This window comes from Scomber japonicus, chromosome 8 (genome assembly GCF_027409825.1).
Source record: "Scomber japonicus isolate fScoJap1 chromosome 8, fScoJap1.pri, whole genome shotgun sequence".
Classification (NCBI taxonomy): domain Eukaryota; kingdom Metazoa; phylum Chordata; class Actinopteri; order Scombriformes; family Scombridae; genus Scomber; species Scomber japonicus.
The window spans coordinates 19801238-19816417 of NC_070585.1; the positions used below are offsets into that span (position 1 = coordinate 19801238).

The window sequence follows — 15180 nt, forward strand, 5'->3', positions numbered from 1 at the left end:
ATGCAGATTATAATTTTCTTCCAAATCAACTAAAACTAGCAGTGACAAATTGAGTTCAAATTCTTTGGAGTAAAGATTACTGCACTGAAAACCTCTGTCTACACAAGGACAGACAAAGTGAAAACAATAAAACAAAGGACCATAAAACCAACCTCACTGAAGTGAAGCCCACTGCTTTAGTATCCGGGGGTTACAGTGAGATACACCAATCTGGGTTCAGATTGTGTAGAACGTAGTTAGAAAGTAGCATCAGATTACGGGAACAGCTCTCACTCCTGACTTTAACAAATGTGTCGAGTAATTGCAGGCTGTCTTGTTAAAGCTAATAATTCGACACCTTGTTAAACATGACAAATAGCCATATTTGTTATAGTGGGACAGCAGGCTTTGAGGAAAGGAGTCTATAATGATCAATTTTTACAAAGACAACACATCATTCATGAAGCATTTTAATCAAAATCAACAATTTATTTTCTCTCTCCATAGGGATTAGGTCATCATGGCAAACATTTACAAGAATTGTAACAGGGACAATACTGGGAGGATGATTTCAAATCTCCTTTGTACAAGAGAACAGATTCCAACCTGTACTCTCCGTGGTTCGACAACTACTCCAGAGGCACTCTAATATGAAGCAATGCAAACACAGCAGAGGGGAGAAGTACAAAACTATCAAAAATGAATGCAAAGTTGGGATATAATAATTGAAAAAATATATATAATAAATGTTCAAATCGTTACCTTCCAACTGCACATCAGAGATGCATCTGCATCTTTAACAGTGTCATTGAGTGTCATCTTCATTGGCAAAAAACACAAGGTAACATGCACTGCTGTTGTCACTGGATGAATATTCAGGATGCATGAAATGCTGAAATCCTGACCTCCTACTGGGCTTGAGTGCAATTATCGGTCCAAACTTGGCATCATATACATTATAACTATATGGCTTACAAGGTAAACAGGTCCATATAAACTAGAAAGGTACATAGACATCTTTCATTAATCAAAACTATGGTACAGCGATATATTGGCAAAAAAACAAACTAAAGAGCTAAGTAACTTTATGTAAACAATGGTATACCACTGTACAGCTTATCCTAACATGGTATTTACAGGTCAAGTTCTTTTACTAGCTAGTTCCCATGTACAGAGAGTTAAATGTAAAGAAAACACACAGGGTGATGGCATACACTGTACGTTAGGCAATTTCAACCATCCCATCTACTTGCAAAGATTCAAAGAGGGGAAACCCAACAAACAGCATTAGAATCTACAGACTTGTTGAATTACTCGATGCCTTTGTCCTCCTGGTACATATTTGAAAAATCATACATAAGGCAAGGATACTTAAGGAAGGTGGAGGCATCACATTCTTTGCAAGGGATCACTGATATAATAGATGGGATACAGGCTGATGGTTCTTTGGGGTAAATGCACTTTTCAAGAGTTCCGTTTTTTCACTAATTTGTCACATGTAACAAAAACACATCAGAGTGCAACAAAGGGGAAATGTCCTAGTTCTGTCGGGAAAATGTGCAAAATCTGCTCTAAAGCAAAGTGACAGTGTTGCAAATTCTAATGTACAAGGTAGTGGGAGATGTACAGGGTCGCCACGAGAGACACCAGTGCAGACCCTTATTCCAACATACTGTATATACAAGGCACTAAGGATCGTTTTCAAGGGCCGCACATCTGCTCTGTTAACAGCCTCCTCAGTCTGGTCGGAATATAGGATATTTGGGTAAGAATTCTATAAGAATCACCTGCGGGAGAAAAGATGACACAAATTAAGTTTCAGGACAACTGCACAGTGTTTGCTAACTTTATCAACTTAACTGAAAGACAGAAAACTCATTTGCAACTATTCTTTATTAATTGTTTTAGGAATTTTAAGTAAAAATACCAAGCTTTCTCTGGTGCTCCTCAAATATGATGATTTGCTGCTTTTCTTTGCAATATATTACAGCCAAGAGAATAACCTATGGTGTGTTTCTTCTGACACTTTATAACTGCAACTAGTGATTATTTTCTTTATCTATCTCTTTATTAATCTGCCAAGTATGTACTTGATTAATCAATTGGCCCTTTGGTCTTAAATGGTCAGAAAATTGAGAGATATCCTCAAATGTTTTCTTTTGTTCCACACGACAGTCCATAATCCAAAACATGTATTATAACAGAAGACCAAAGAAAGAACTAAATATTCATATTTGAGAAGGTGGAATCTGAGAATGTGGAAATTTTCTCTTGAAAAAATACTAAAATGATGAATCTGTTGAATGAATAATGAATAATTTGCAGCTGTACTTTATAGACAAAGCAGTTAATCAGGAAAGATTAATCACTTAGAAAATAATGAAGTTCATGAAGTTATGTAACAACCCAGTAATTTATAGTAGTCTAGTTGTGACAGCCTACTTACATATTCCATCATATTACTGCTTTCACATTTTCTTTTACTGAGTTTCCAGTGCAGGCCCAGCTGAAGAGAGAAGAAAAAACAGACACAACAAATGAAAATCTCTCTCACTTTCAGACACTTAAGACACACACACACACACACACACACACACACACACACACACACACACACACACACACACACACACACACACACACACACACACACACACACACACACACACACACACACACACACACACACACACACACACACAAAGGAAAATCTGTCTGAAATTTGAGAGTAGGGCTGCCTGGTCTCGCTGGGGTCAAACTGTGGCCAGACACCCTGAAGAGCTTCCTTTATGCCTTTGCACAGCTACTAGCTGTAATTTGTTGCTGCGAGACAAAACAAAATTAACATGGCATTTTACTGCTGACCTCACGGTCCTCTTAGATCGCGTGCACCAGATCTGACTCAAGCAGCTTTGAAGAGAAAGACCTTGTGCTCCATGTTTATCCACCACAATGATACTCATCTTACACTGACCACTGACACAGACAATTAAGCACTTTCACACAGGTGTTAATGTGCAATTTGTTGCCCTTCTTACCTTGTGGTATAATCGGTTATTTTCCCACTCTAACAACTTCTGTATTGACCTTCTTGTCTGTTGGAATAAAAAATAACAAGCACGTATATTAATGAGAGCAACAGAATACAAATTACTCAATTTTACAATTTAACAGGTAACAGTAAACAGCAGCAGTGTTAGGATTTATGGACTGAACTCCCAGTTTACCAGCTAGTTATGTTCACTTTGTTGTAAGTGATTCTGAGTGGTAACACCACCTTTAAATGACACACCCTTGAGCTGGGCAGGAGAGGAGCTGTGCGGCGCAATGCGTCATTTCTACACAGAGCCACTAATTGAACACGGGTTGTTATTACCCTCTATACTTAGACCAATGTGGCTGAATTGCTATAACAGCCCGAGAGTAATCAGTGTTGATGTAAGGGAGAGTTAAGCTGTCCAACTCGTGTCGCGGGAGGTCTGGGACTTACTCTCTTGTTGAGGCAGATAACAGGCCATAGACTGCAGCCTACTGTACAGCAACAACACAGGCAGCCGCAAAGAAGCCACTTCACATTCACAGGCAAGTTCTTCTTCAAACAAGCGTTCACCCTGCTGATGCTGGTTTTGAATTCTTCTGGCGCTACCTAGAAAAAAGACAACAAAAAACAAAGAGTGGGTGTATGTTTATTACAATAACAATTGGGTTGCCAGAATCTAACAGCGAAGAGTAAGAGGAGAGGAGGTTCTCAGGTGATGCTGACATGAAAGATTCCTAATTGCTCAAAAGAAACCTGTGCAGAAAGATCAGAAAGCTTAAGAAAAGCAAGAGGTACATATTTGCAGATGTTGTCCAGAGATGAGATGAGATCTCTAAATACTCTGCCTCTGACTTGCTAACCAAGCTCCAGACTGTTCAAGGCAAAGAGGGACTCAAAGGACAGATAAGCTCAATGCCTGTGGCCGCGCCGGCCAAACAACTTGAATGGATGCTCATTCCTCGCTGAGTCTGTACGCCATAAAACAGGGGTCGTAATCTTTTATGACAGGATGCAAAGGTCTCTTTGCAAACAGCCAAAGACCTCAGAATAAAGCCCAGCAGGGCCTGATCTGCACCCTTCAATCATCATAATTGTGACCTCATCCATCACATGTCACCCTGGGTCACAATACTGAAGGTACTTTTTATTGCCCCACACTTCCCTCGGCCTGCTCTTACCCCTGCAGCCTTTTTGTGTTTCTGCGTCCGACCCAGGAAGCTTTCCTTTCTTGTCTGCGGCAGAGTCTTCATTTCATTATTTTATCACCTGGAGCTGGACCCTCAAAAACACTGGGGTCCCCGACAACCGAGCCCCATAGACCGCTTACTCATTTACAGAGCTGGACAGCAGCACATTCAGGCTCTTTTCTATGCACTGTGGTGCGTTGCTTGAAATGCATCTCCATCAGATCAAAACCACTTGGAAAGGCTTGAATGGGGTGATTTGGGGAAGTCAGGGTTGTTAAAGCCCCAAAAGAACAATAGAATCACTGCGGCTTTAATTACTTAATTCTTCCCACTTGGAATTGAACAGAAAGCAGCCTGCAAGACTGAAGTGCAAAAAAGCTTTAAAGCAAAATGTACCTTTCCCGTGAGAACAGACGGAAATTCAGTATCAAATCTGTTGCTCAGTCCAAACCTGAAAAAAAAACAACAACAAACAATCATTAGTATCATGATGCAATTACAACTTAACTAAGTACAGTCTAATATCAAAATGTTTAGGCTAAATATGAAACTAAAAATAATCCAGGGCCAGAGTACAAAGACATTTTCTGATTCCATGACATCATATGCTGCCTCACTGACTATTATACAGGAGATTGACACAGTTTTTTGTACAGTAACAAACAAATGTGTCCTGATCTCACTGAGTACCATATCAATCTGAGTCTGCCTTTTTCTGTCTCTTCATGTGCAATATGAATAAACCCTTCAATCACTGTCAATGTATAAAATAACCAGACAGTAATGTTTGATTTTGCATGATCCATGAATGAAAACCTGACAAACCACTGATGCAAAGATCATGTAAAAGTTTAATACTAGCTTAAAGTAATCCTGCTCATGTATTTGCAACATTGCCAACAATTACATACATAGAGCTGCAACTACTAATTATATTTACTAGCGATTAATCTGTCAATTTCTTTCTTGATTAATCGATGAATTGTTTTTTCAATAAAATGTCAATAAATTGTGAAAAATGCATGTCATAATTTCCATGATGACCTCCTCAAATGTCTTTTTTCGTCTGATCAACGGTCCTAACGAATGGCTAAAATGATTAACTTTCTGTCAATCCACTAATCGATTAAGACCTTCTGCACCCACAGATGTTGAGATGTCACGTATCATATCATATCTTATCTCTTGTATATGTAAACCTACTTGGTAATAAACCTGATTCTGATCTGCTCTGATATAAACAGTATGGCAAAATCTCAGCTGACAAATTCACATTGTCTTATGATGGACGCCAAGCCCACTCGATGATATAATGTTGTTTATCTGCTGCATTTCACTTCACCAGAAAGCTGTTTTGAAATATTTTGACTAGACAAGCACAGCCTGACAACAGCATCGACTGTCTGACAAGTAATAATAAACAGCAGCAAAACTGAAGCTCTCCTTGTTGGCACTAGATTCAGTCATCGCCTCCATACCTCAACTCATCCCCCTTTCCTCCAAAATCACAGATCTGAGTATTTGATTAAAAGCTTACCTGACTTTTGATCACCATACAAGACATCTATGCAAAAACTCTTTCTACCATCTCTGAACTCTACTCCTTTCTAACTCCTGTCAGACACAGAGAAACCTGTCTAGGCCTTTATCTCCTCAAGACGGGACTACATCCCTGGCATCCCTGGCAGGAGCCTCCAGGAGCTCCAGTACATTCAGAGGAGCGCTACCAGGATCCCAATGAGACTGCGAAAACATATAACACCGATTCTGTTTTCACTGCTCTGTCTCCTTCAGGAATGTCTACAAAGTCCTGCTATACTCACATACATGTTTCTCCGTACCTACAGGAACTCATCACACCACAAACCTCCACCCGCACCCTCAAATCTGCCAGTGGCTCGCTCCTCCAGGCCCCAAGAACTAAGCTCTGCAGTGTGGATCCATCTGTTCTTCTGCATCACGCTGGTGGAACAGACTCTAAAAACGCCTAAAAACCTTTTAAAGCAGAGTAGAGGTTTCTGGGACAACTTTACCTACTTCTAAGGTGCACGGAGAAGAGAAAAAAAGTCCAAAAAGGTCAAAGCTCCAGCAACACTCGTAGTAAACAGAATAACTTTATTGTAAATAAAGACAATTATAAACAAGTTGTTCTGTATACTACAGGTGTTGCTGGAACTTTGACTTTTCTAAAAACTGTTTTATTCAGGAAGGCTTTTTCATCTTATCACCTGTTATTTTCTTTATTTTATACGTGTGACATTAATTGCGAATGAGAAGTGCTGCACAGATTAATCGCATTATCATTATTTTAAAATGTTTTCTTTTTGTTTTCAGATACAAAGCTGAGGACGATAAACACACACACCACTTGCTTCGTCTCTCCTGTGGCGCAGTTTAGATTTGTGTTGTCTGATGTAGGGCCCAACCAATACTGGATTTTAGAGTCCGATGTCAATACCGATGTTAGGGAGGAAAAAAAATTCCGATACCGATACATCGGCTGATAATCTTATATATACAGAATATATACATAAACACACATTTATTGAAATAGTCCCTCAAATTTGGTTACCAAACACTTTTGACAAAGATATGTAATGGAGGCATGATATTGTACAGTTTAAGAATAAATGTAACTTTTGTAAAATGACATCAGTGCTCTGGAACAGTAAATGTCACTTAGAATTGAATATATATCAAATTTAAATTAAGAAATAGGATCAAATATACATAAAATGCAACCTATCTTTTAAAAAATATCGGCACATATCAGACTGCATAAATACCAATACTGGTAAATCTGTGATAGGTCAATATCGGCTGATAATATTGGTTGGCCAATATACCGTCAGGCTAACCTGAAAAATGTTTGGTTTGTTAGTAATATCAAAAGGATTTTGTTTAAGATTGTATATATCGTATATATATCTTAGGGGGAGGGGGGGGCAGCTTTGTGTGTGTGTGTGTGTGTGTGTGTGTGTGTGTGTGATCATGGACACACCCAACACAGCTGTGAACTATCATACAACTATGGACTGTATTTAAGCACTGTGTCACTGTCCACGTTGACGCTTTTTAATACTAATCAATTAATATTAAATCAAAGCAGAGGTGATGAGTGTGTGCAGTCAGGTTGATGTCAAGATGATGATGACGACAGCCAGCTTCATCACTTTGTTTTAATTATGCTCTCTGACGTCACAACGGGGGGCTTCGTCTCAGTCATTATGGACTCAGATATCTCACTGACACCCCCCGTTATTAAACTTGTAACAAACACATCCCGGGCACAGCCCGTAGTGGCAGACAACTTAATCATGCCTGTGTTTACAAGACAACACTAACGACGATGTATTTCTGCTCGCTTATAACGTTACCACGTTTAGGGTTGCCATGATGATATAAAACAGTTAAGGTCCGTTTGTGTCGCAGTCATTTTGGGGACCCTTTGTGGTCAAAGCTGCTGTTCCTCCGAGACAAACTGTGAGTTGTTTTGATTAGCGTTAGCAGGCAGGCTAGCAGCGGCTAAACAGGCTAAAGATACCCGAAACAAGCGCGACAAACGCGGCTCAGCTTACACTGTGATGTGTCCGGCCCCTCGCATCACCACGGGCTCCGGACAGTATCTGGGCAGGTGTTCCTCACTCACTACGCGCTCATCCTCTTCGTCTTCTAACTCATAAATGGTATCAAAGTCCGCCATGTTGGGTAGTAAGACGCTCATGACGTCTCCGGCGGGGACGCGCACGGACACACGAGCGCGCGCGCAGAGCCGGTGTTTGTTGAAATGATCAGACGAGCAGAAAACGTATCAATCACTAATATTACTCACTGTTTTCATGTTTAAGATACAATTTGTTACTTTGACAGTATGAGTAACACGTCTCTAAACTATTTTGTTAACTTTTTGTTTGACTGGGAAAATGATTCATTCACAAGCAGAAGTTTTTAGGTTCCCAACACTGTTTTCCTTTTTTGGGGATTGAGTGTTTTGGGATTAACTTTTTTAATTTTGACAGTAAAAAATGCAATAGGTTCTTAGAATATTACAGAAATAACCCCCCAAAAGGTCAAATTTATCGCCATGTTTTAATGTATGTCCTTATTTCATTTTGTTTATTTAGATGTTTTTATTAGACTTATTATTTACTTAATTTTCAACGTATAAAACTTAAGAAAAAGTTAAAAATCTCATTGCATTGATTCATTTATCCATTATTTTATCATATTTATATATGCCTACTATTTTTATTGTTGTCTCCTGTATTGTGTTGTGCACTTGTTTTGCATTTGATGTAATATTTTTTTCCTTAATTGAAGTTTGTATTAAAATAAATGAATGAATAAATAAATGATGATTGATTATTCCTATTCTTACTTGTATTCTTAGTAACCAGACATTAGTGAGACATGACAGGAGTGACCTAAGATACACATTTGAAATGATAACTTATGCAGTTTGCATCAGAGGCTAATTGAGTTAAGTCATGGACACGAGGTCAAAGTCAGGAAAAGTCCTTTTCCCCAAAACAGCCAGTCTAGCCACATGACAATTAACATGTCACTTCAACTAATTACGCATGAACCTACACTTTGAACCCAGAAGACTAAACTTTATTTGCATTAAATGCTTTGACGTTTCTTATGTTTAGTAACCTATAGAAAAAACTCTGCCAAATATTTCACAATATACTGGATGTTTTGGATTGAATGAAAATCAGTGTTAAACCTAAGTGCACTTTATGATGACACAGTTCCACATTTTATATTATGCTCAAAAGTCAGAGAATGCTGTTTATTTAGCAGTTGTTAAATTGGATTAGTGTCGTCTTGTCAAGTGTTAAATTGAATAGAAAAAAATAAACTCCATCAATTTAATGTTCACGAGTGGACACTTCTGCACAAGTGAAACAATGTTTTGTCCTCAGAAATGAGGCTGACATCTATTCTATCAAAAGTTTGGAAAGTAAAGATAAAAAGTAGATGAGTTGAACTGACATATGCCAATTATATTAGCTTTGGAAAGCAATATTGTCACATTTATACATTTGTTTCACTTTTGATAGGCGGTTTGCTGATTGTGTTGGACATTTTGTAAGTCTTTTTTTTCAGGAGAAGCCTTTTCTTTTCGTATAGAACACATTTAAACTGAAGGAAGAAGAGCTTTAGTTTGAGACCAACGCGTTTCGGCTGCGGCCTTCGTCAGAATCAGAAGACAACACACACACACACACACATACACACACACACAAAGACACATATAAATAAGATTTGAGATAAGAAATATTGTCTAACACGTATATATGATTGGTTGTTAATCTGTTTTTGTTTCACACCCATCTTATTTAAATGGCATTTCGTACAGTGCTACCTGCTGGTCACAAGCCGAATGGAACATTGAAATGAGATGGATATGAAACAAAAAACAATTTACAAAGCTTTAAAAATGTATAAAAGACCAATGACCAAAAAACCAGTGTTGTATGTCAAGTCTTACTTAAATGTGTTTTGCAGTGTGTTGGTGTAGCGTTGCTCTCAAAATGATCTAATAAGACTTCTTCAGACTTCTTTCCTTCTCCATGGACACTTGAAGAAAGTGAAGTGTAGACACAGTGTTCAAATATAAAACATAAAGCAAAATACAAAGTTAAGAAACGACGGAAAACTTCAGGTTTACTGCAAAAAAAGCAATTTATTTACATTTTGAATGTTGCCATCAAACGACCCGTATCATCAACAGCTGCTTCGCTAAAGCAAGTAAATTGTGCTGAAAGAACTGGTGTGAATGATTTGTCAAGTCAAAGCAGTCAGTCCACAGTGTGACATCTAGTTTCAATTTTCATTAAAAGGTCCCTGAATTCTCATTTTTTTTATTCACAAACACATACACTTCATCACATACAAAAAGGATATTTATATCTTATCAACTCACAAACAATTTAAAGCTTTTTTGAAACACGTTGATTTTTTAGTTTTTTTTAAATCCCCCCATTTTATTAGAACTATTCTATTAAAAAAGCGATATTTCAAGAGCCTCCAGCATTTCGTTGCTATAAATCACATCTTTATCCACAGCCTGGTACAACAGGACGTGAGCTGATCCTCTGGCTGCCTGTCAAGTGTCCTGTCAGCGTGTCGGAGTGCTCAGTTATGTTAGATGATCCAGAGGGTGAACTGTCTCACTGAGTTACTGTCACTTGCTGTATATTCCTGATAGATGGCAAGGTGTTCATTCCCTGTGGAGGGTACAGAGAGCCGTGGATGTCTGTGGGGCTGAGGGAGCCCGGCACCGGCAAAGGGCTCACTGAACCCGGGTCACTGTGCACTGAACCCCCGCTGCCGTCAGACTGACCCATCTTCTTCTTGATCATCTTCCTCTCTTTGGCTCTGCGGTTCTGAAACCAGATCTTCACCTAAAAGTGTACAAAGAAAATATCAAGTTAAATGTGTTGGGGTTTTTTTGTTAAAAAAAATGGTGGCTACCTCTTTTTTATTGATTTATGTGCTATTCTTTATAAAATAAATATGTCTATACACAGGGGATTATAGGGATAAATAAATAAATAAATAATAATAAACATTACATATTGAGGCCATTTATGGGCTTGAGCTGCTTTGCTTAAACATCATGATATTCCTCAAACTACAATAAAATGCATTTAAATGAATAGATAGGAAATTTAAGAAAACATAGCTAAGAAATATATAGGAACAAATAATGCATAGGTAGTATATTTTAAAAATAGGCTACAATTATAATACGATAAATAATTATAGAAATCTAATAATAAATATGAAGTAAATAAATAAAGGAATACATGTCCATAATTTAGGACTAATATTTGCTGACTAGCCATTTTAAAGTTAAGTCAAATCAATGAACCTGTGTATGCATACTAGCATATACAGTAGGCTATATTTATAGATGTCATTAGAGGTATTATTTTTAGAGTGTGTTTGTTGTATTTTAAAACTGAATTATCACACAATTGCCTAAATAATTTGATAATAGCAAACTAAAAATATCAAAGGTAATGCATTTATGTGTGTGACATTGTAGTGTCCTTTATATTATGGAGAAGCCTAAGGTGTCCATTCACGAGTACACTTAGCATATGGAGGCTGAACAATATAGTCATATAGCATGTCTTTAAATAGTTTACTAGGTACATCTTTATTCGTTGAAAATAAACCAAGCAGGAGTATTAGGGATCTTTTGGGACCTACCTGTCTTTCCGACAGACCGAGGTTGACCGCCAGTTCAGATTTCCTCCTGATTGTGATGTATCTGTTGAAATGAAACTCCTTCTCCAGCTCCAGCCTCTGATGGTCTGTGTACACTACCCTGTATTTCTCCTTCGTCCGTGTTTTACCTGTGAAAGCAACAAGAAGCAGAAAACACGATCTTTTTTTTAAAGACTCCAATGAACCATGTTCTGGCAGCCAGCTGGTTGAACTGGAGGATTGAGTCTCACAGGAGGCTGCAAGCCGGGACCGGCCTATCTGCACACTGCATCTTTATTAGCTGCGTCTTAAATCCACATCTCTCTGCTTTGTCTACACATACGCAAATTGGGCTTTTTGATCTCGCTTTGATGACAGTTGTAGTTTAGTGAATTTCAAACAGCCTCCAGTCAATCCCTCTAGTAATGTTAAAAGGCAACACACGACACTCGAGATAAGAAAACATCAAGTCCTGATTCGACTTAAAACCCCTCCAGAAAGCTTGTAGCTCATTCTGGAAATGGTTGTACTAGTTTTACTAATTATACAGGCTTGTTATGAGGATGCATGTCTGCTTTTAGTGGCTGTAGGTTAGATATTAGATGAACAAAAATGTGGACACACTTTCATATGAATTGATGAATATAAGGTAGTGTAAAGCAGCATTTAATTCTAAAGCCTCATTACACTAGATATATTGGATTTGTATAAATGTTGTTTACAGGCTGTTGTAAAGGCCTACAGTATGTTGGAGACGTTAGCTGTGAAAAACTTCACTCTTTCCGGCAATATAACTCTCGGAGAGGAAGGTTGGTGCATATCAAAGTGAAGAGGTGTTGAAAGCAAAGGCCACCGCCTGGATATGACGGATAACACTCAAAACACAAAACAATGTGACAGGGAAGTCGACCTCACATCTGCAGGAATAATGACATTAACATCACAACTGGGCCTGGCGCCGATTCCTCACACCTTTGTTTTTTTATTTTTTTTATTAGTGTTTCATTTCCACAGCAGACTGAGCTGAAGTCCATTTCTCATTGACATTATTAGCTATGGAAATAACAATTGTGCACATTTGGTTGATTCATTCTACTTAGTTACTGTTATTACACATGACACTCACACTCTTATTGAATGTAAGCAATTTGCACCATGCAGGCGAGTGTCAAATACATCTATTTTGCCTTCTCTTCTTTTTAATTTTTGACGAAGTTATCATGCATTTTCATGTTTTATACTTTTGGCATTATTTTCCAACAATTAATCTTGCGCTTTTGATGTGTAGCATCCTCATTTAATTGGACAAACTGACATAGCAGAGCCAGACCAACATAATAATGTGTGTGTAATTTGTTTGTGATTGCAAAGGAAGCATAAAGAGCAGTGCAAATATTTTAGCTCATTAAATGACATCACAGAAGGGAAATCATTTAGATAGACTGACCTGTGGAAGACGACTGCGCCGTTTTACTCATCCACTGGAATGAATTGCGCCTTTCTCTGTCAGGAGAAAGTTGTGCAACGGTAACGTTCTCCGGTGGCGGCTGTAACACCGCAGATCCTGGAGGATGCATATGACTGTACTCAGATGAGCAGTAAGGAACTTGTCCGGGAGATGAGTTGTTCATGGGTGTAGGAATAGTATTAGGTGGTCCCAGACTATATGCACCCCAGTCCTCCCGTGGAGCGCCATATGTAGGTCCCCAACTCCCCGCAGATTGTGCGTGCGTATCCATGTTCGGCACATGATGGTATCCAGAAAAGTCGGGGTACTGAGGCGTAGAAACAAAGTTCTGTGGAGGCAGATTGATGCTTGATCTTCTTACTGGCCCTTGGTGATACATGCCGCTTTCTTTATCCAGTAGGTATCCCACATACATGATTTGTATTAAAAACAATTAAATATAATAAAAACAGCAAAGGGGGTGTTGTGGCCTATTTTAAGGCGACATGGTTGCCCTGAAACTCTTAAAAAACAATCCTTATGCTGTTTATTTAGTCCAAATGGGTTCCCAAAGTGAAATGCGACGTAGTTCCAGTCTTTCTCCAGTCTCACATGATGTGGCTCTGTTGACAAGACCGTAAAGGTATACTAAGGCCTTCCTGACGTCAGCCAACTCCTCAACTCTTGGAGATTTGCATCCAAATGAGAGTGGTCGGTGCTGCCAGCCCAGCTGTCCCCTTGCGCCTGTCCTGTTGCGCGTCATCACCTGACAGTGGGCCTATCCTAGACATGAGTACTCCACTTCATGAATACATTAACACCACGGCCTATCAGCTGCACATGCTGCATGAAGCGGCAGTAAAACAGGCAACACGTCCACAAACGTGCAAAGTTACGCGCAGATATATATCTTGTATTATAGACTTTTTCTAGATTTCACTTTTCATTTACAATTAATTGCATTAGAGGCCACTAAAATACAGTGAACAGATTAGGTTGTGCATTAGTCCTACAGTTTAAAAAAAAAAAAAAAAAAAATCCAGCAGGCCCAACACATGTTTCAGATTCTTTTGGGTTCAAAAACCTGTTATTATGGGAATCCAGCCTCTCCCAACCACGCTTCACGCGTAAATCCCACTTTATTTGTCAAGATATTCACTTGCAAACGAGGTGCAAAGTATGAGAGACTTTCTGTTGAAGCAAGCCGGACCTTTCGTATTCCTGTTCACACCTCAAGGTCGCACTTCACAGCTAATTCCGGTTACAAGGAAACCCCAACAACCCCCTCTGTGCCAAACAGCGGCCTTCGACACATCATCCTCTGCTGCCCCGTGAAAATACAGCAGATGTATTTCTCTGTGCTTTTACCTGATTTTGATGCAGCAAAATCAAATAAATGCCATGAAGAAATTAACATAATGTCTCGTCGTTGAAAAGTGACAAATTTAGCCTGATGATGTAAATAATACATTTAGGTCGTTTAATCATAAATCTAAATGTCAGATGGGATGATTGAGAATAATGTGTCCCTTCCCTTTTCCCTGTTTATCTCGTATATATCAGGCCCAAGTGTTGGCTGAACTCTTGTGTATCTGTAAAGAGCTTCATAGTTTGACAACTCCTCACACCACTCTGAGGACCGAAGTGAAGTCATTTATTGGATCTACTTCATATTCTAATAATTATCTCTCGTTTCTTGATGTTTTTTCGGCTAATCTGGCAGGTGTCTGAGGCCCTGTTTAGCAGAACTGACTAATTGGCTTCTCTAAAAGTCTTGGGCAAAGTCATAAACACTGATGGATGCCTCTGAAGCATCTGTTTATTGACCACAAAATATTTATGAGACAAGTCTAATCGAGTTGCCCTCTGACAGCTCACGGCCAGCTCTCTAATTTGTTCGTCAACTGTTTAAAGAAAAATCCCGTTTAGTATCAAATTTTCAGTATTATATATTTTTTCTTTTTCTGGCTTTTTGGTGGCTGTGGCAAGGATTTTACATTGTGGTGCATTGTCGTGTTAAAGCTGGAGGAGATAACTTTTATAGTCACTAAAATAAATAAATAATGTTGCTGTCAGAAGAACATACATCAATAAATGAATACATTTCCTCTACAAGAACTTCGCAGTATATGTTTATTGTAACTGATTTATCAAACACCCTTTCTTTATCTCAGAAAAGAAAAATACTGAGCAGACAAGAGGTCAAGATGGACAAAAACAGATGCATGGAGTGCTGCTTGGGTCTAGAAAGATGTCCTAGAGCTCTTCAAGAGTGTAATAAGTTTAAAAAGCCTTTAATACTT

General features: G+C 38.6%; 2 protein-coding genes across 2 annotated transcripts; both read right to left on the bottom strand.

Annotated features, from left to right (window-relative positions):
• Positions 1-453: 453 nt before the first annotated feature.
• Positions 454-7930, bottom strand: chic1 (cysteine-rich hydrophobic domain 1). Its single transcript, XM_053324410.1, has 6 exons — positions 7785-7930; positions 4603-4657; positions 3470-3625; positions 3018-3074; positions 2426-2485; positions 454-1766 (listed from the first exon to the last, which is right to left on the bottom strand). Exons 1-6 carry the CDS (start codon positions 7928-7930, stop codon positions 1716-1718), a joined length of 525 nt encoding a protein of 174 aa, XP_053180385.1. The 3' UTR covers positions 454-1715.
• A 2455-nt stretch (positions 7931-10385) lies between these two features.
• On the bottom strand, positions 10386-13313 carry cdx4 (caudal type homeobox 4). The gene is made up of 3 exons (XM_053324409.1): positions 12878-13313; positions 11434-11579; positions 10386-10619 (listed from the first exon to the last, which is right to left on the bottom strand). Exons 1-3 carry the CDS (start codon positions 13311-13313, stop codon positions 10386-10388), a joined length of 816 nt encoding a protein of 271 aa, XP_053180384.1.
• Positions 13314-15180: the final 1867 nt, after the last annotated feature.

Coding starts and splice junctions, on each gene's coding strand:
- cdx4 (XM_053324409.1), bottom strand. CDS start 13,313: ATGTATGTGGGATACCTACTGGATAAAGAAAGCGGCATGTATCACCAA. Junction 11,580..12,877: donor GGCGCAGTCGTCTTCCACAG/GTCAGTCTATCT, acceptor TTGCTTTCACAG/GTAAAACACGGACGAAGGAG. Junction 10,620..11,433: donor TCGGTCTGTCGGAAAGACAG/GTAGGTCCCAAA, acceptor GTACACTTTTAG/GTGAAGATCTGGTTTCAGAA.
- chic1 (XM_053324410.1), bottom strand. CDS start 7,930: ATGAGCGTCTTACTACCCAACATGGCGGACTTTGATACCATTTATGAG. Junction 3,075..3,469: donor TTATCTGCCTCAACAAGAGA/GTAAGTCCCAGA, acceptor TTATTCCAACAG/ACAAGAAGGTCAATACAGAA. Junction 1,767..2,425: donor GCAGTAATATGATGGAATAT/GTAAGTAGGCTG, acceptor TTTCTCCCGCAG/GTGATTCTTATAGAATTCTT.